Source organism: Microtus oregoni, unplaced genomic scaffold (assembly GCF_018167655.1).
Source record: "Microtus oregoni isolate MIOR12 unplaced genomic scaffold, Mior012 000041F_ref0000270, whole genome shotgun sequence".
Classification (NCBI taxonomy): Eukaryota; Metazoa; Chordata; class Mammalia; order Rodentia; family Cricetidae; genus Microtus; species Microtus oregoni.
Window position 1 is genome coordinate 19,152,625 of NW_024543208.1, and position 20,200 is coordinate 19,172,824.

The 20,200-nt window shown below is 38.6% G+C and overlaps 1 protein-coding gene across 1 annotated transcript; it reads left to right on the top strand.

Annotated features, from left to right (window-relative positions):
- Window positions 1–467: 467 nt before the first annotated feature.
- Window positions 468–18,233, top strand: Tlr3 (toll like receptor 3). Its single transcript, XM_041632516.1, has 6 exons — window positions 468–483; window positions 643–789; window positions 5,896–6,348; window positions 12,867–13,058; window positions 15,504–17,356; window positions 17,582–18,233. Exons 3-6 carry the CDS (start codon window positions 5,905–5,907, stop codon window positions 17,808–17,810), a joined length of 2,718 nt encoding a protein of 905 aa, XP_041488450.1. The 5' UTR covers window positions 468–483; window positions 643–789; window positions 5,896–5,904; the 3' UTR covers window positions 17,811–18,233.
- The last annotated feature ends 1,967 nt before the right edge of the window (window positions 18,234–20,200 follow it).

Sequence of the window (20,200 nt, forward strand, 5' to 3'; positions counted from 1 at the left end):
TTTCTGGAAGTTTCCTTATTGTTTTTGAGACAGGACCTCCACCCGTGCCCTGGCTGTCCTCACCTCTTCCAGCTGGAAAACAGGATGCCCATTTTGACCAAGAGATTAAATTCACCTCTGCTCATTTTGCAAGGTTGCAAAGAAAATAAAGCCAAGTAAGAGGGAATGACTTTCAGTTTGCTTAGACACGCCCCCGCCCCCGCCCCCCGCGCGTCCTCGGAGTCGGTCCCACAAATCTCAGTCTCCACCTCCCCTCTCACCCCCAATCCCAAGTCTTTGACCACACACTACCCCTATTTGACAGGTTTACAAGGATCTGCAACCCTTCCTGGAGGGCTAGGCTGAGCTCCTGCGGTGCTTAACTCATTCACTTCCAGAGTTCAACCCACAGGCGGCAGCCCGTTCCTCCCCTTTCTCCCTAAAGTTCAATTCCTGACCATTTCAGAGAATTCCAGGAAGTCATTAAAAAGAAACCAAAGAAAGGTAATAATTTAACTATTTCACTGACAATATCCTGTGTTGCGCTAACTATGCTAAACTTTCTCCTCTGTCTTTTTTTCTTTCTCTTCTGTCTTTTCTGTTTCTTATACTTAGGTTTCACTTTCAGGTTTGCAAGAAAAGTCCGATTTTTTTTTTTTTAAGGTCTGAATGATAACCAAGAGAAAGCAGGATCTCTGGCTGAATAAAATCAGAACATTCTTGACTTTTAACGCTAATCCACCTGTCTTTCATGTGGGGAATGAAACCTTGTGAGAATCATACAACAGAAGAAGGTAGAAGGCGATACAGGTACAGGGAAGGAAGGCATAGGAATGCCAAATGCAAATTTAGTCGCAAAATCAAATCTGATTTCTTTGATAAAACATCAATTTTATGAAGCAATTAAACCGAAAATATTTCCTCTGTAGACTTCTGTTCTTGGAAAGGCTCATTCAGGCAGCTTCGGATGGGTGTGATTTTGCAACAGGCTTTACAAAAAGGGTAAAGGTGACTCTGGCATGGGATGGGGCGGGGAGTGAGAAGTAAAATACATGCCCGCGGGTCGTATACAGTATGAAATTCTCAAAGAATAAGTAAAAAGATTTTTATTAGAAATTAACTAAATGCTTTATTTTTTTTTAAAAAAATGCACCTTTGCCTTAAAGCAAAGAAATCTCAGACGGTTGAAAACTCCTTTCTTCTTTTTAGAATAATATTAGAAAATATTATGATAATATTTTCGAGAAAGAAAGAATCCTCAGGTATTTCTAGGAACTGGCGGTTGGCTTCCTGTTCCAGAATAAAAGAGGATGGTGGGAGGGGGGGAGCGAGCTGTTTAGGAAGTTGTTTAGTAAGGTCGGACACCAGGCTGAAGAATTATGGACTCGCTGGGGGAAAATACTCAATTTCCCACATATAGAAGTTGTCATGTGTTTTCCCTGACTTTCCAATGTGATTGTATTTTATATGTATCTGCATGTAGGTGCTCATGTATTAACTTACAAAAAGATGCTGCAATGTTTATAAACCAAATTATAAATCATGGCTGATTCTAAGTATTTGCTCCCCCACACCCTCTGCCTTAGTCACGCTATAATGCAGTTTCTCCCTTGAATGAAGAAATTCAATTCTATGTGCCTCCAAAAGTGCTTCCCCAAATGCAAGGTCTTTCTTTCTCCTACTCCTCCCTGCCTCTCAGGAAGAATCATTCAGTAGTAACTTTTCCTGCATCCTCATCTCATACTTTAACTGGAATTTTGTTTGTTGGATTGAAATGTGTCTTTGCCTACATCAAACAGCTGTTTCCTTTCTTTTCTTAGTTGCTCAGCTGACAGTGGAGTTTGGAATTTAACATATTTTTCCCCAAAATGTTTTAAAAGCTTTCTTTTACTATTGATGAAAAGTTATTCATAAAAAATGAATCTCTTTCCTTAGGAAGTAATTGATGATATGATCACCTTATAAAATGTTTAGGATTTGTGCCCCCCCCTTCTCTGAGTGTGTCTGTGAGTCTGTGTGTTGGGCGGGGGTGACTATTCTGAATTTCCGATATTCTATTCACGATTTCTTCTTTTCCCCACACATTCTGCTTTCTTGGCACTTAGTGGATTTTCTCTCTCTCGCTCGCTCAATGGAGTATGTTTTCAGCTTCGGAATGTCTTTCAGGGATACAGTTAGTAAATGCATTGATCCTCAGTAATTCTAATTTTTATTCACATCCTTTCCAGAAGGGTAGGTGTTACCTAAACACCTAGAGCTAGAATATCTTACAGGGATTGTATCCATAAACTGGTAAGTAGAGGAGAGAAACCTTATGGTCCTGGGAGGAAAACTTGTTAGTTGTCTGTTCCATATTTGCCACTGATATGTACTGTAAGCTTTATGATAGGTACATATGTATAAAAACATAGTAAATACCATGTGCTCACTCTGGGGCATGAACCATGGCCTTTGAGAGAATCGGGAGTCCATTTTTTGAAACACACATCACAGTTAAACGTCAAAACTAATGCATCAGATAAAGGTGGTTGTATGTATGAGAATGAATGAGATTCCATTCTGAGGTGATAAGATTGGTCTGAAGGGAGAGCAGTGGTCACTTCTGGGAGCAATGGTGGAAGTTAACTGGGAAGGGACAGAGGAATTCTCTGGATTTGAGTTACACAGATTCATGCATTTGCCCAAAGTCAGGGAATGTATACGTAAAACGCCTTCATGTTGTTATGTGAAAATTTACATTGGATAAAAAATTCTGTGTAAGAAATGCTAAAACTATTGATGAAAAAGAAATCTGTTCAGGGAGAAGATTGATGTTTGCAGGATGTGTTTGTGAGCTGGTGATACAGGTGTTTAGATCGATTATTATATCTGTAATAACGCAAATATATTTATTGTAAAGTTCCTTGGATTGTCTAGGATATTTAAGAATACTTTTTTGCTTCTCTCTCTCTCTCTCTCTCTCTCTCTCTCTCTCTCTCTCTCTCTCTCTCTCTCTGTTTTGTTTTGAGACAAGGTTTTACTCTGTAGCCTTTGCTGGCCTGGAAATTACCCTGTAGACCAGATTGGTTCCAGATTCACAGAGATCCATCTGTCTCTGGCTCCCACAAGTACTTCTGGGATTAAAAATCTAAGATAATCATATCTGGCCCTATTTAAGATTTTTTTTTCAAAATTTTCGGAATGTGTTGAAACCATATACTGGAAAACCATATATTGGAACATTTTACAGCAATAAAATGATAAATATTAAGACACAATGAGATGTGGATTTATCTTACAAACCTCATATGGAGCAAATAAAAAGTAATAGATCCCAAAATGATACACATATTATCCCTGTTAGCTGTGGGGTGTGTTCTAGGATGGCAGCGAGTGCTTGAGGGCATCAGGAGCATCCAAGCCTACCTGTGCCAACTTACCTGTACATACACGTCTATAGTGAAGCTTAACGATAGACCCATTTTTGACATAATCTAGTAAAAGTTATATGGCTTTTCTGTCTCTGTCTCCCCGCCTTCTCCCTAAAAATGTCCCAGTTCCTCATTGCATTGTGGGAATATTTTGCATCATAGCTGTCACAAGCCACTGAAACTGTAGAATGTAAACTGTGCTAATGAGGGACTGGTGTAATATAATATTAATATTTTATTAATACTTAACACAAAGACAGGTGGCCTTTAATATAGGAAATAGTGTTTGTGTTTAGGAAAAATGAAGAAATTCATGGGGTGGGGGTGAGGGAGATTTCTAAAGCACTGCAGAAACCTTGGTCTCTTGATTTGAGTAGTGATTCCAGAGATATACCCATTTATGAGAATTCAATAATTTGCACATTTATGATTTGTGTGCTGTTTTGCATACATTTAAAATACAATTGCTAAAATAAAAACCAACCAGGGTAGGTCTTGTGTGCAAAACTAAGCTTATATCTAAGAACATAAAATAAAAAGAAGAGGGAAAATATAAAACCCAAGATGAGGACAGGACTACACAGGATGACCAATGTCTGCCTGAAAGCAGTTCCAGCAGAGAGACTAGAGAAAGCATAGGAAAGGAAATTATTATAGAAGAAAATTATAAAAGTCGAGGGAAAAGTGAGCCTTCAGACTGAAACAAATAGCAATAGACACACCTCGAAGAAAAGAGACAACTTGAAATATCCTTGTGATATTTTGCATTACCACATTTAAAGAAAAGACATTAAAATATATAAGGAGAAACTGTTAATAAAAAAAATCTTACAAGACAGAGCATAGTTAAAATCACGTGCTGTTATAAATAAAAACTTTCAAAATGTTTGAATTTGAAAACTAAACTTAAAGAATCATGTTCTCTTAACTCCCAGTGTTATTACTCTGACTGAATAATGGTTTTAATATTACATGGCTATATTCTGAGAACCAGGAGGTCAGCTCAGTTTGTCTCCTTTGATCCTCACAGTTCCCTTTGGAGAATTTCATCTAGATCTGAGAGATGATCTGACTTGTCCAAAGCTACAGAACAGAAGCACCATTATGTGAACGCGGGCCACATTATTCCAGGATCTGCTCTCTTTACTACGTTTCTCCAAGTTGCACTGATTCTTCAGAGAATATTGACTGAAATAAATATATATTATGAATGAGATTTCTTAGCGTTAGGATTTTCTAACCAATTTAGATAAAATGTTTCTCCTTACTCATAGTTACAGACCCCAAACCCTACCATTTCATAACTTAGTAATATCAACCGATATTGTACTAACAGTTACATTGCTGTAAGGATGGAGCAATGCGGTACAGACCGAAGAGCATGTGTCTCTTGTGCCACAAAGGAAGGCATCAAGAAATTCTGTGTAGGGCTGGAGAGATGACTTAGAGGTTAAGAGCATTGCCTGCTCTTCCAGAAGTCCTGAGTTCAATTCCCAGCAACCACGTGCTGGCTCACAACCATCTGTAATGAGATCTGGCGCCCTCTTCTGGCCTGCAGGCATACATGGAGGCTGAACACTGCATACATAATAAATAAATCTTAAAAAAAAAATCTGTGTAGTCAGCAAATCAAGAAATATAGTTTTAGGGATAGTCCTTGAAATTATGCTTGCAACACAGTACTAGATGAAGATAAAGCTAAGTATAGAAAACTAGTAAAGAAAGAGAGAGAATGGTCTAGTTAAACGCCTAACATTTAGAGTAGGGCAGAGTTGTTTCACATCAGTAACTACAGACATGAGCCTGAGAGTATTATTGCCGTGAAATACATCAGATAAAGGAAGACAAAATTCACATTTTTTCCTATGAAAGGTGAACTGGTAGAAGCTGTGGGTACCGGAGGCCAAGAACAGTGTAAGCAGCCAGAGAAGAGAGAAGGTGGCTAGCAAAAGTTAGGGTGCAGCTGAAATTCAGAAATCACTGGATGATTATGGCTAAAAGTGATTAACTATATATTTCAAAGTAACTACGAAAAAGGGTCTTAACTGTTCACAACCTAGAGAACTGATAAACTTGAAAATCATTCTGCCCTGCTGACTATGCATTATACACAATACTGTCATCTATTCTGGAAGTGTGTGTATTTATTCTGTGTTGATAAAAATAATTTCAAGGTGGGATTTTTGCCTGGAGTCACTTGGAGATAGTTTTAAAAAGTAGGCAATATAACAATTGACCAAATAACCATAGTTTCAAGGAAATGGCATGACTTGAGTTCTTTATCTCTATGGTGAGGGAAGATGAGAAAGAAGTATCTGCAGTTTATCTCACTTATTGGTGTTATTTGAGTTTTTTCTGCCTGGTGCATCACTTATATGGTATATAACTGCATGGTGCAAAAGTTATTAAAAGATCTTTTATAGATTTGGATGATACATTTTAAAAGAATACACCAAAGGGTATGGAAGCATGGTATTAACCAATGCCTTTTATATTTCCTCTATAGGGCAGAATCATGAAAGGGTGTTCATCCTATCTAATATACTCCCTTGGGGGACTTTTGTCCCTATGGATTCTTGGTGTGTCTTCCACAAACCAATGTACTGTGAGTCATGAGGTAGCTGACTGTAGCCATCTGAAGCTGACACACATCCCTGCCAACCTTCCTGCCAACATAAGAGTGCTGAATCTTACCCACAACCAACTCAGAAGCTTACCACATACCAATGTTACAAGATACAGCCAACTTGCTATCTTGGATGCAGGATTTAACACCATCTCAAAACTGGAGCCTGAACTGTGCCAAACACTCCCTTTATTGAAAGTCTTGAACCTGCAACACAATGAGCTGTCTCAGATTTCCGATAAAACTTTCGTCTTCTGCAGGAACCTGACAGAACTCTACCTAATGTCTAACTCAATACACAAAATTAAAAGCAACCCTTTCAGAAACCAGAAGGTAGGATGCATGTGTTTCTTTTGTTCTAAGAAATGCAAATATTATCTACAGTTACATGAAGTTAAGTTTTTAAGTTACTGAATCATCAAAGTCTATATAGATATCAAGGTAAGGGTACCAATGCTGATCAACCCTCTTCATGACTGCTGGGTTACACCTCTGCGTGTGGGCATTGGGATATAAATCTGCTCAAAATTACAGTCTTAAGTCAATTTGAACATTAAGAGAGCTTCCTCTCTTGCGTTGTCTCATTTGAAATAGGACACACAAGAGAGACATCATGACCAGAAATGCATCTGCCTATCCCATGGGGAACATAGAAAATAAACTCGGGGTGCTTCTGAATTTAGGATGTGAATAAGAAACACAATGAGTCCAAATTCTGACTTAAATACAAGTAACAAGTTGATACAATGGTGAAACAGACTGTTGGGATAAATACTGCCTACTATTTGGAGCTTAAGAAATCTTGGAACATCGCCCTTTCCATGAGTTCTGCCTTTTCTTTTAAATGTTTTGCCTAAATTTTAAATCAGTGACAAGGGTGTGTGTTATTAGCGGGTAACCTCAGCAACCTATAAGTGCATTCTTTAAACCAAAGCCATTTGCAAATCAATTTATTGTCTTTAATATACATACATACACACACACACACACACACACACATATATATATATATATATATATTCCTTCTCAGATGCCGAGGGTGTAACGTAGTAATTTAAGCATACTGACAAGCGTTGATAAAGTGATATGTTTTTCAGTCTTTGAGCCTTCTTAAACCATAGCATGCAGGAAATTCCTTTCAAGGCAAAGATAATCAAAATCTGACCAGAGAAATTACTAAAGAAAGACATTTTTGTCTTTTTAATGCATACATGGAAGTCTTATTTCTTTTTTTTTAATTTATTTATTTATTAAGGATTTCTGCCTCGTCCCCACAACCGCTTCCCATTTCCCTCCCCCTCCCCCGATCAAGTCCCCCCCCCCTCATCTGCTCGAAGAGCAATCAGGGTTCCCTGACCTGTGGGAAGCCCAAGGACTGCCCACCTCTATCCAGGTCTCGTAAGGTGAGCATTCAAACTGCCTAGGCTCCCACAAAGCCAGTACGTGCAGTAGGATCAAAAACCCACTGCAATTGTTCTTGAATTCTCAGTATTCCTCATTGTCCGCTATGTTCAGCTAGTCCGGATTTATCCCATGCTTTTTCAGACCTAGGCCAGCTGGCCTTGGTGAGATCCCAATAGAACATCCCCATTGTCTTAGTGTGTGGGTGCACCCCTCGTGGTCCTGAGTTCCTTGCTCGTGCTCCGTCTCCTTCTGCTCCTGATTTGGACCTTGAGATTTCTTTAATAGAAATTCCGTTTGATTTTCCCTAACAAACATCACTGGTTTTCCTGCTTTTTGCCTGAACTTGAAGCTTACAGGAAGATGACTTGGTTCTCTGGCTTTTATAATATTCTGGCTCCTTCTTCCAGGATGTTCCCTTAGCCTTAACTATAGGGACTGTGTTGTTTTCTTTTTCTTTCTTTCTTTCTTTCTTTCTTTCTTCTTTCTTTCTTTCTTTCTTTCTTCCTTTCTTTCTTTCTTTTGTTCTTTCTTTCGTTCTTTCTTTTTTCCTTTTTTAGTTACTTATTTTTTTAAAAAACACTATCTTTTTTTCATTATAAATACCAATTCCCTGCACATACCACCCCTCCCACCCTCCTCCAATCCTCAGAGAGGGTATGGCACATTGTTTTGGGGAAGGTCCAAGGCCCTCCCTACTATATCTAGGCTGATCAAGGTATCCCTCCAAAGAGAATGGGTTCTCAAAAGGCCAGTACATGCAGTAGTGATAAATCCTGATGCCACTGCCAGTGGCCCCTTAGTCTGCCCCAGCAATGCAACTGTCAACCACATTCAGAGGGACTAGTTTGGCCCTATGCTTGTTCCTTCCCAGTCTGGCTGGAGTTTGTGAGCTCCCATTAGCACAAGTAAACTATTTCAGTGGGTGTACTCATCATTGTCTTGACCTCTTTGCTCATATTCTCACTCCTCCCACTCTTCAACTGGACCTTGGGAGCTCAGTCTAGTGCTCCGATGTGGGTCTCTGCCCCTGTTTCCATCAGTTGCTGGATAAGAGTTCTATGGTGATATTTAAGATATTCATCAGTCTGACTACAGGGCAAGTCAAGATCAGGCCCTCTCTCCTCTACTGCTTAGGGTCCCAGCTGAGGTCATCCCTGTGGATTTCTGGGAATTTCTCCAGAACCAGGTTTCTTGCTAAACCTATAATGGCTTCCTCAATCAAGATATCTTTCTTCCTGCTCTCATCTCTGTCCCTCCTCCCTCTCGACTATCCCATTCCTTCAAGTTCTTTTCACCCCACCCCTTTCCTCCTCCTCTTCCCGTTCTACCCTCTATTTTCTCCCCACCCTCATGCTCCCAATTTTGTCAGTCAATCTTGTCTGTTTGGACTTTCCAGGTGGATCTATATATGTTTTTCTTAGGGTTCACTTATTACTTAGCTTCTCAAGAATCATGAAATATAGGCTCAATATCTTTTGTATATAGCTAATATCCACTTATGAGTGAATACATACCATATTCACCTTTTTGGATCTGGGTTCCCTCACTCAGAATAGTGTTTTCTAATTCCATCCATTTGCATGCAAAATTCAAGATGTCATTTTTTTTTACCAATGTGTGTAAATGTGCCACATTTTCTTTATCTAGTCTTCAGTTGAGGAGCAGCTAGGTTGTTTCCAGTTTCTGGTTATTTCAAATAATGCTACTCTGAACATAGTTGAAGAAATGTTTTTGTAGCATGGTTGAGCATCTTTTGGGTATATGCCCAAGAGTGGTATTGCTGGATCCTGAGGTAGGTTGATTCCCAATTTTCTGAGAAACCACCATACTGATTTCCAAAGTGGTTGTACAAGTTTATATTCCCACCAGCAATGCATGAGTGTTCCCTTTACTCCACATCCTCTGCAGCATAAGATATCATTGGTGTTTTTGATCTTAGGCATTCTGACAGGTGTAAGATGGTATCTCGAAGTTGTTTTGATTCACATTTCCCTGATGGCTAAGAATGTTGAACATTTCCTTGAGTATATTTCTTCTGTTGAGAATACTCTGTTTAGGTTGGTATCCAATTTTTAAATTGTGTTATTTAGAATTTTGATGTCTAATTTCTTGAGTTTTTTTTTTATATATTTTGGAGATCAGTCCATTGTCTGATGTGGGCTTGGTGAAGATCTTTTCCCATTTAGTGAGCTGCCTTTTTGTCTTATTGACTGTGTCCTTTGCTTTACAGAAGCTTATCAGTTTCAGGAGGTCCCATTTATTTACTGTTGCTCTCAGTGTCTGTACTACTGGGGCTATATTTCAGAAGTGGTCTTATGTGATCATATATTGAAAACTACTTCCCACTTTCCCTTCTATCAGATTTAGTGTGGTCGGATTTATATTAAGGTCTTTAATCCATTTGGACTTGAGTTTTGTGCATGGGGATAGATATGAATCTATTTTCATTCTTCTAAATGTTGACATCCAGTTAGGCCAGCACAGTTTGTTGAAGATGCTTTCTTTATTCCATTGTATAATTTTAGCTTCTTTGTAAAAAAAAAATTAGGTATTCATAGGTGTATGGATTTATATATGGGTCTTTGATTCAATTCCATTGGTCAACCTCCCTGTTTTTATGACAGTCCCAAGCTGTTTTCATTACTGTAGCTCTGTAATAGAGATTGACATCAGTAATGGTGATCCCTCTGGAAGTTCCTCTATTGTACAGGATTGTTTTGGCTATTCTGGGCTTTTTGATTTTTCCATGTGAATTTGATTATTATTCTTTCAAGGTCCATGAAGAATTGTGTTGGGATTTTGGTGGAGATTGAATTGAATATACAGATTGCCTTTTGTAGGATTGCCATTTTTACTATGTTGATCCTTCCTATTCACAAGCATGGGAGATCTTTCTACTTTCTGGTATCTTCTTTAATTTCTTTCTTCAAAGACTTCAAATAGGTCTTTCACTTCTTTGGTTAGTGTTACCCCCAAGATATTTTATGTTATTTGTGACTATTGTGAAAGGTGATATTTCTCTGATTTCCCTCTCAGCTTCTTTATCATTTGTATATAGGAGGGCAACTGATTTTTTTGAGTTGATCTTGTATCCTGCCACACCACTGAAGGTATTTATCAGCTATAGGAGTTCTCTGGTAGAGTTTTTGGGATAACTTATATATATACTATCATATCATCTGCAAATAACAAAAGTTTGACTTCTTCCTTTCTAATTTGAATTCCCTTGATTTCCTTATGTTGTCTTATTGCTATAGCCAGAACTTCAAGAACTATGTTAAAGAGATATGGAGAGAATGGATAGCCTTTTCTTGTTCCTGATTTTAATGGAATCACTTTGAGTTTCTTTCCATTTAATTTGATGTTGGCTGTCGGCTTGCTGTGTATTGGTTTTAGTATATTTAGATATGTTCCTTGTATCCCTGCTCTCTCCAAGACCTTTATCATGAAGGGGTGTTGGATTTTGTCAAGTGAAATGAAATGATCATATCTCTTTTCTTTCAGTTTATTTATATGGTGGATTACATTGATAGATTTTCATATGGTGAACCAGCCCTGTATCTCTGGGATGAGCCAATTTAATCATGGTGGATGACTTTTTAAAATGTGTTCTTGGATTTGGTACTTTATTGAGTATTTTTGCATCCATGTTCATGAGTAAGATTGGTCTGTAATTCTCTTTCTTGGTTGAGCCTCTGTGTGGTTTGGTATCAGGGTAACTGTAGCCTCATAAAAAAGTTTGGCAATGTTCCTTCTGTTTTTATTATGTGGAACACTTTGAGGATTGTAGGTATTAGCTCTTCTTGGAAGTTCTGATAGAATTCTGCACCAAAACCATCCAGCCCTGGGATTTTTTTTGGTTGGGAGGTTTTGATGACTTCTATTTCCTTGAAGTTTATAGGTCTATTTAAATTGCTCATCTGGTCTTGATTTAATTTTGGTATATGCTATCTATCTAGAAAAATGTCCATTTCTTTTACGTTTTCCAATTTTGTGGAGTACAGGTTTTTGTAGTATAACCTAATGATTCTCTGAATTTTGTCAGTGTCTGTTGTTATGTCCCTCTTTTCATTTCTGATTTTGTTAATTTGGGTGTTCTCTCTCTGCCTTTTGCTTACTTTGGATAAGGGTTTGTCTATCTTGTTTAATTTCTCAGAGAACCAGCTCTTTGCGTCATTGATTCTTTGTATTGTTTTCTTTGTTTCTATTTTGTTGATTTCATCCCTCAATTTGATATTTCCTGTTTTTCACTCCTGATGAGTCTGTTTCTTTTTGTTCTAGAGCTTTCAGGTGTGCTGTTAAGTCACTGATGTGAACTTTCTCCATTTTCTTTATGTGGGCACTTAGTGCTATGAACTTACCTTTTAGCACTGCTTTCATAGTGTTCCATAGGTTTGGATACATTGTGCCTTCATTTTCATTGACATCTAGGAAGTCTTTAATTTCTTTCTTTATTTTTTCCTTGACCCAGGAGTGGTTCAGTAGTTCACTGTTCAATTTTCATGAGTTTGTAGGCTCTCTGAGAGTAATATTGTTGTTAAATTCTAACTTTAATCCATGGTGATCGTGATAAGATGCAGGGGATTACTCCAATTTTTTATATCTGTGGAGGTTTGCTTTTTTACCAAGTGTGCGATCAATTTTAGAGCAGGTTCCATGAGGCGCTGAGAAGAAGGTATATTCTTTTGTGTTTGGGTGGAATGTTCTATAGATGTCTGTTAAGTCCGTTTGATTCAAGACATCTGTTAGTTCTTTTATTTTTCTGTTAAGTTTCTGTCTGGTTGACTTGTCCATTGGCAAGAGTGGAGTGTGTGGGGTTTGATTGCAATTTAAGTTTTAGTACTATTTCTTTTACATATGTGGGTGCTCTTGTATTAGGGACATAGATGTTCAGGATTGAGGCCACATCTTGATGGATTGTTCAAGTTCAGGCAAAAAGCAGGAAAACCAGTGATATTTGTTAGGGAAAATCTAATGGAATTTCTATTAAAGAAATAAGACTTCCATGTATGTATTAAAAAGATAAAATGTGTTTCTCTAGTAAGGCTGACCACTCTGCATTGGACAACCCAATAAGGGGGCTCAACCCTGGGAGAGGCTGAACTTTCTTCTCCCAGCAGCCATTAATACTCTGCAGGTCTTTGTCTAGGGATGGGTCCCCTGGAAATCTACCCCTTTCATGTAACATGTCTTTTGATATTGCCAGTTTTTTTGTCTTGTTTACACAGCCATGTATAGGACAGACTGCTTCACAGCAGACTGGTACAAACATTGAGGAAAAATGGGTGAAAAGTTTGTAACAACGATGGTGTTTTTAATTGCAACAAAAGTTATCCGGTCCTTCAGCATAATAGAGAGAAAAGTCAATTTTTTCCTTTGAGATACCTCCAAGATTCATTCAGTTGGAGAGAGTCTCTAATATGCATGTATCTATTTTTCACTCACAGAATTTAATCAAATTAGATCTGTCGCATAATGGCTTATCATCTACAAAGTTGGGTACTGAGGTCCAACTGGAAAACCTCCAGGAGCTCCTCTTATCGAAAAATAAAATCCTTGCACTAAGAAGTGAAGAACTCGATTTTCTTGGCAATTCTTCTTTACAGAAATTGGACTTGTCATCCAATTCACTTAAAGAGGTAAGAAGTCAAGGACAAACTGCTTCCTAGTCTACCTTTAGGTGTGTGTGGTCTCTAACCATGCTGTGCAGCAGGGAATTTAGGATTTCTAGTGAAAAGCAGTGATGAGCTCTGCCATGTCTTTAAGACATCCTTCAACCTTTGTTGTTAGGAGCCACTGCCACCTGCACCAAAGAAGAGTTGAAAAATTGCCCGTTGATGGAGCCAACTCTAATTCCCCTGCCATTGCAGAGCTGGTCTTTGATTTCTGAAAAGACTCTGATTTTAGTTTCCTAATTATATAGTGAAAATCAAACTCATTCTCCTCCCATCTCCATACAAATGAAAACACTATGGTGGTTAAGAGCTCAGGCCTCCTACTTGGCTTAGCCACCCCTACACCGGCTTTGTGTTTTGATCATCTGGTGATCAGGTACCTCATTCAAGTGATCTGGGCTTCAGCCTTCCAAATCTGAGCTCTTAAAGTGCTACCTCACTGGACTCTAAGGGGAAAGAATTTAGGATTGCATCTGTCCCGCAGCAGTTCTTAGTATAAAACATTCCCTGTAATGAAATATTTCTCAGCTATTTTGCTCCTCTTTGACCTGTGGTCTGCAGCTGAAGTATTTTCATACAAAGCTATGTATATATTACATGCATTTGATAGTCTTATGTTCATTAAATATTGCTCACATGTGTGTGTTTAGAACTGACCATGTGGTATTAGATAACCAATTAGGGGCACATCCCGGGGGAAGACTCCCCGGCTCTCACCAGTCATTAATTGCCTGGAACTCTTCATCTAGGGCATTTACAAGCTGTGAGAGTATAGGAAATCTTTAACACATACGGTTTTACAAAGCTATTTTTCAGATATAAGACACTGTGCAAAAAATAATTCCAAAAGAATAATGAAATCATTTGTGTATGCTACTCACTTGATTTTTAAAATATTTTTCCAATTAGAACATTTATTGCCATAATCTTATAAAATACATAAACAAGGAGTGTTAATATAAAAATCACTTAAAGTCTACCATCATAAAAGAACACTTCTAGTATTTGTGTATATCTATTTACAGTTCTTCTCCAAATAAGTATAAGAAAACCAACAACAGCTTAATCTTAGAATACTTAACACAGTACCAACACTGCAAAAATTATTTCTGTATATTTTGTATGATATACAGAATATATGGCATGGTCTTCTTAATCAACTGATTATTTTTACACAAGAGTAAATTAAGACAATAAAGGGCAGGTGACAGGGTGGCATTTCTGGTGTGTTACCCAAGACTATGTTTTTGTAAAAGGGCACCAGAGGGACCCTGGTGGGAGAGAGCCAGAGGCCTCACAGTGGACTGGAGACAAATAAGCCATGCGGGGAGTTTACTGAAAAAAAGGGTAAAGGGGAGAGAGGAGGGAAAGAGTAATACAGAGGAAGAGGAAGAAGAGACAAGGACCAGCCTATCTCTTCAGAAGAGCAGCAGGGGAAAAAAAGAGAGCAGAAATGGGCGGAGCTTGTCTCTTAACGGGACCTTAGTAGCAGCATAGGGGCATACCTGCCTAGTGATGTAACAGCCATGGGACCCTGAGCTGGCCAGAGTACTGCCTAGGTTCATCCTGCTAAGTGACAGGGACCAGCATAAAGCCTGAATCCAACAATGCTCTCCACAGCCGTGCAATACTGACTCATGGGGTAAAATTAATGTCGTATTCTTGAACATCTCTCACACAGTAATTAATAATAATAATAAAAACCACCTTAACTTTCAAGGCTGCAAACAATGTTCAGGCAAATGTACTATAATTTAATAATTGCCTATTTTCATTTTAACTTCCTTTAAAAAAAAGAAAAGGAAAAAGAAAAGCACACCTCTTTTCTTATTCCTAGTTAATTTTTGCTCCATTAGCCCAAACTTGTTATAAGCTACATATAAGAAAGCCAAGCCCCTTTGCTCTCAGGTAAGGGCTATGGCTGTCTGGAGTCCCTCTTTTTGTCCCAGGACAGCTGAGGCTTCTGATAATGGAAGGCAAGTCAGTGGAAGAAAGTTGAAAACTCTATCATAAAATAAAGGAAGAAGAAAGCCCGGAAAGACAAAACTCTAGAAGAGAAAATACCATCATGGTCTATTTACTTGTGGCCCCTGAAAACAGTCACTCAGGGTCTGGCCCATGACTGTTTCCACACATAGTTTTTTAAATGCAACTGGATCTAGTGTGGTTTAGGTAAAATGCTGGGAAATGCAACTTTACCGGGAAGCCTGGGAAGACCCTGGGATGTGGGTGGTAGGGAGATAGGGGGTGGCTACAGGCACAGAGTGAAGAAGGAGCCATTCACTAGAGGGATAATGTGGGCTGCCCTGCCCAAGTCACATGCTGCAAGGGGCAGGGGCAGGGGAACTGAGCAAAGATGCAGAGCCTGTTACATCTGGGTTTTTTTGTTTGTTTGTTTTGAACCCTCAGTTTTCTCCAGGGTGTTTTCATGCAATTGGCAAGTTATCTGCTCTCCTTTTGAACAACGCTCAACTAGACCACCAGCTCACGGAGAAGCTTTGTTGGGAACTTTCAGGCACAAGCATCCAGAATCTCTCTCTGGCTAACAATCAGCTTCTTGCAACCAGAGACACCACGTTTTCTGGACTGAATCAGACAAATCTCACCTGGCTTGACCTTTCCTACAACAGCCTCCGCGATATCGGTAACGATTCATTTTCTTGGCTCCCACACCTCAGGTACCTGTCTCTGGACTACAATAATATCCAGAGTTTGTCTTCTCGCTCTTTTTATGGACTTTCCAATCTGAGGTACCTGAATTTGAAGCGAGCGTTTACTAAACAAAGTATTTCACTTGCTTCACACCCCAAGATCGATGATTTTTCCTTTCAGTGGCTAAAATGTTTGGAATATCTCAACATGGACGATAATAATATTCTGAGTACAAAAAGCAATACGTTCACGGGCTTGGTGAGTCTGAAGTACCTAAGTCTTTCCAAAACTTTCACAAGTTTGCAAACTTTAACCAATGAAACATTCGTGTCCCTTGCTCATTCTCCTTTGTCCACCCTCAATTTAACGAAAAACCACATCTCAAAAATAGCAAGTGGTGCTTTCTCTTGGCTGGGCCAACTCAGGATTCTTGATCTTGGCCTTAATGAAATTGAGCAAGAACTCACAGGCCAGGAGTGGAAAGGTCTGAGAAATATATTTGAGATCTACCTGTCCTATAACAAAAATCTCCAACTGACTAGCAATTCCTTTGCTTTGGTCCCCAGTCTTCAACGGCTGATGCTCAGGAGGACGGCACTTAAAAATGTGGAGCTGTCCCCTTCACCTTTCCGCCCGCTTGGTAACTTGACCATTCTCGACTTAAGCAACAACAACATAGCCAACATAAATGAGGACTTGTTGGAGGGTCTTGAGAATCTCGAAATTCTGGATATTCAGCACAACAACTTAGCAAGGCTCTGGAAGCATGCAAACCCTGGCGGTCCTGTCAATTTCCTGAAGGGCCTATCTCACCTCCATATCCTGAATCTGGAATCTAATGGCTTTGATGAAATCCCAGTCGCGGTGTTCAAGAACTTATTTGAGCTCAAGAGCATCAATCTAGGGCTGAATAATTTGAACGTACTTCTACCATCTACTTTTGATGACCAGACATCTCTAAGGGCATTGAATCTTCAGAAGAACCTCATCACGTCAGTTGAGAAGGATGTTTTTGGGCCAGCTTTCCAGAACCTGAATAGTTTAGATATGCGCTTTAATCCATTCGATTGTACGTGTGAAAGTATTGCCTGGTTTGTGAACTGGATTAACCAAACCCACACTAACATCACTGAGCTTCGCACTCATTACCTCTGCAATACTCCACCTCAGTACCATGGCTTCCCAGTGATGCTTTTTGATACATCATCCTGTAAAGACAGTGCCCCATTCGAGCTCCTTTTCATGATTAGTACCACTGGACTCATGGTTTTTATACTTTCGGCATTGCTCGTTCACTTTGAGGGCTGGAGGATATCTTTTTACTGGAATGTTTTAGTACACCGGGTTCTTGGTTTCAAGGAAATCGAAGCACAGCCTGAACAGTTTGAATACACAGCATACATCATCCATGCCTATAAAGACAGAGACTGGGTTTGGGAACACTTCTCCCCAATGGAAGAACAAGACCAAACTCTTAAATTTTGTCTAGAAGAAAGGGACTTTGAAGCAGGTGTCCTGGGACTTGAAGCCATCGTCAATAGCATCAAAAGAAGCAGAAAAGTCATTTTCGTTATAACAAACCATCTATTAAATGACCCTCTGTGCAGAAGGTAGGGAAATTTGTGAATGTCTTATGTCTGCACTCGTTTTTCAACTGACCTTGCAAAATTGCTACATTCACAATTCATAAAATTCGTAACAACAAAATTGATGGGGGGATTCTAATTTTTAGTGAAAGTGCAAATAAAATTCCAGAAATAATTTTAGATTGTTAAGCTTTTAACGTTTAACAACTATGTTAATTGCCTAACTATTCATTCTCATCTTTTGTTTAGATTCAAGGTCCATCACGCAGTTCAGCAAGCCATTGAGCAAAATCTGGATTCAATTATATTGATTTTTCTTCAGAATATTCCAGATTATAAACTAAACCACGCACTCTGCTTGCGAAGAGGAATGTTTAAGTCTCGCTGCATCTTGAACTGGCCAGTTCAGAAAGAACGGATAAGTGCCTTTCATCATAAACTGCAAGTAGTACTTGGGTCACGGAATTCAGCGCATTAAATTGTTTGTGTAGATTAAGTTGATAAAGGGATAGATCCAATATATAAAGGGCCATCAAAAATCTGAGTTTTACTTGAAAGTTTTGTATGTTTATTTATATGTGTAGATGGTGATGTTATATCATAATCAAATATCGTTTTTTGAAATGTTTTTTTTTTATTTCAGGTCTCTTGTCAAAAACTGGTTTATTTATCCACTCCAAATAAATACCTGGGGAGCTAAGTGCATCCTCTATTAATATGAATTCACAGTTGATTTCTGAAGTGTATCATGCCTTCTAGGGGGTTTTTAAATTGTCTTTATATGAGTAAAACTGAGAGTTTATAGGTGTGTGTGTGTGCGTGTGTGTGTATTTTTTAAATATGAGGTTTTACTATGTAACTCTGGTGACCTGGAATTTACTATGCCAGAGTCTGGCCTTGAACTCATGAAATCATAAAGATCTGCCTGCCTCTATCTTGATGCTTTTTTCTTTTCTTCTTTTTTTTTTTTCTGATACAAGACTTCTTTCTCTGTTTAACAGCCCTAGCTGTCCTGAAACTAGCTCTTGAAGAACAGGTTGGCCTCAAACTCACAGAGATCCGCCTACCTCTGCTGCCCGAGTGCTGGGATTAAGGGCGTGCGCGACCACTGCCCTGCTTGAGTGACGTTTTTAAAGGCATGCAACACCAAACCCAGTAAATGAGATTTTATAATACTCACATTTTGAGATATTTATAGAATGTAAGATAATTGCTTTTATGGTACAAGGCTACTTCAATGCTAACAAGAGTGAAAATATTTAGAAACAGTTGGGTTTTTTTTTTCAGTTAAAAAGCTTTGTATTTTATTTGATGTTTATTTTGATAGATGTTAGGTAGCTTTTAAATCTGCATGCCCAATAGCAGAATATTTTCATAATCTTCATGGTGTAACAGGCACCCAGATGTTAACACGACTGTCTCCATAATGGAAGTACCATTTAGGCCATAAAATTCAGCATGAAGACAGCACCATCAGCCAAGATGAAAACAAAGACCTAATTCATCACAGTTCTGGGAAATTCTCTAAATGCAGTAACCTTGCTTTTTGGCTTCTGTAGTTCTGCTTCTGGCTAACTACTCCTAACTGAAGTATGTCAACACAGAATATGTTCTTTATGCTTAAAAGCTCACTCTGAGAATGGCTTGGAGCTATCCACACTGGTATCCCAAACACCCAGTGTGGTCACTGGCTTGCTAATAAAGACTTTCTATTGGCTTAAACCCATGTCCAGACAATCTTTTCTGGTGGATACCCCACAACAGGTGACTGTTATTACTTGATAAAATAGATGCTAGAACAAATACTTGTATTTTCCTAATATTTCTGTGTCTTTTGCAAGAGAATTTAAATACTTTTATTAACTATATTATAGAAAGGCTTGTTCTTGAACACTGGTCAATAGATTTTTTTTATGGAAAACAGCATTTCCCTCCCTGGGTCACAGACGCTTGAGGTGACTTTGATCAAATCAGTTGGTCTCAGTGGGGTTCTTGAACTCTTCACCTACAAAATTGTGATCTATAAAATCTCAAATAATTAGAGATGATGATTTTGATGATGATATTGGAATATATAATATATATGGAATATTCCATATGGATATGTTATTCCATGAGATGATATACAATAGATAACTTAATCCCTAAGAAAAGACCGTTAGATTATGTTTTATTTTTAGTAAAAATAGAGCCTTTACTGTAGCATGAATTCTAATTGGTCTTAATAAAAACACAGAGTCAGATGTTAAGGGATGAAAGTTGAAAGATCAAAAAAGCAGAGAAGCTAGCCACTAGGTTTTACCTCTACAAAATCCTCATACCAAATGGGGTATCCTTCTATACAAGTCCTTATACTGAATACTAAGAGCTCTTGTTTCCTCCCACCTTGTATTTCTCTCTCTGCCCAGCCATATTCCTTCCTGGCTCCATCTCCCTAGTGCTGGGATTAAAGGCGTGTGACTCCCAAGTACTGGCATTGTGAGCTACCATTGTCTGGCTCTATTTCTCTTTTAATTCAATCTTGTGTAGCTCTGGGTGGCCTTGAACTCACAGAGATCTGCCTGCCTCTGACTTCGGAGTTCTGGGATTAAAGGTATGTACCACCACTGCCTGGCCACTATGGCTAACTAGTGGCTAACTCTGCACTCTGATCTTCAGGCAGCCTTGATTTGTTAGATCACAAACAAAATATCACCATACTTTAGTTTCTTTTTTATGATAAAAATAATAAACATCTTGGAAATTCACATTAAATGCTTTTTGAAATATATCTTGCTCTGATACCAAAGCATAAGACAGGGTGTAAATTAAAGTGTTAACAAATATTTTGCTGACAGCATTAGCCATCTTTCTCTATTGTTAGGCTCC

Coding starts and splice junctions, on each gene's coding strand:
- Tlr3 (XM_041632516.1), top strand. CDS start 5,905: ATGAAAGGGTGTTCATCCTATCTAATATACTCCCTTGGGGGACTTTTG. Junction 6,349..12,866: donor ACCCTTTCAGAAACCAGAAG/GTAGGATGCATG, acceptor TTTCACTCACAG/AATTTAATCAAATTAGATCT. Junction 17,357..17,581: donor AATGACCCTCTGTGCAGAAG/GTAGGGAAATTT, acceptor TCTTTTGTTTAG/ATTCAAGGTCCATCACGCAG.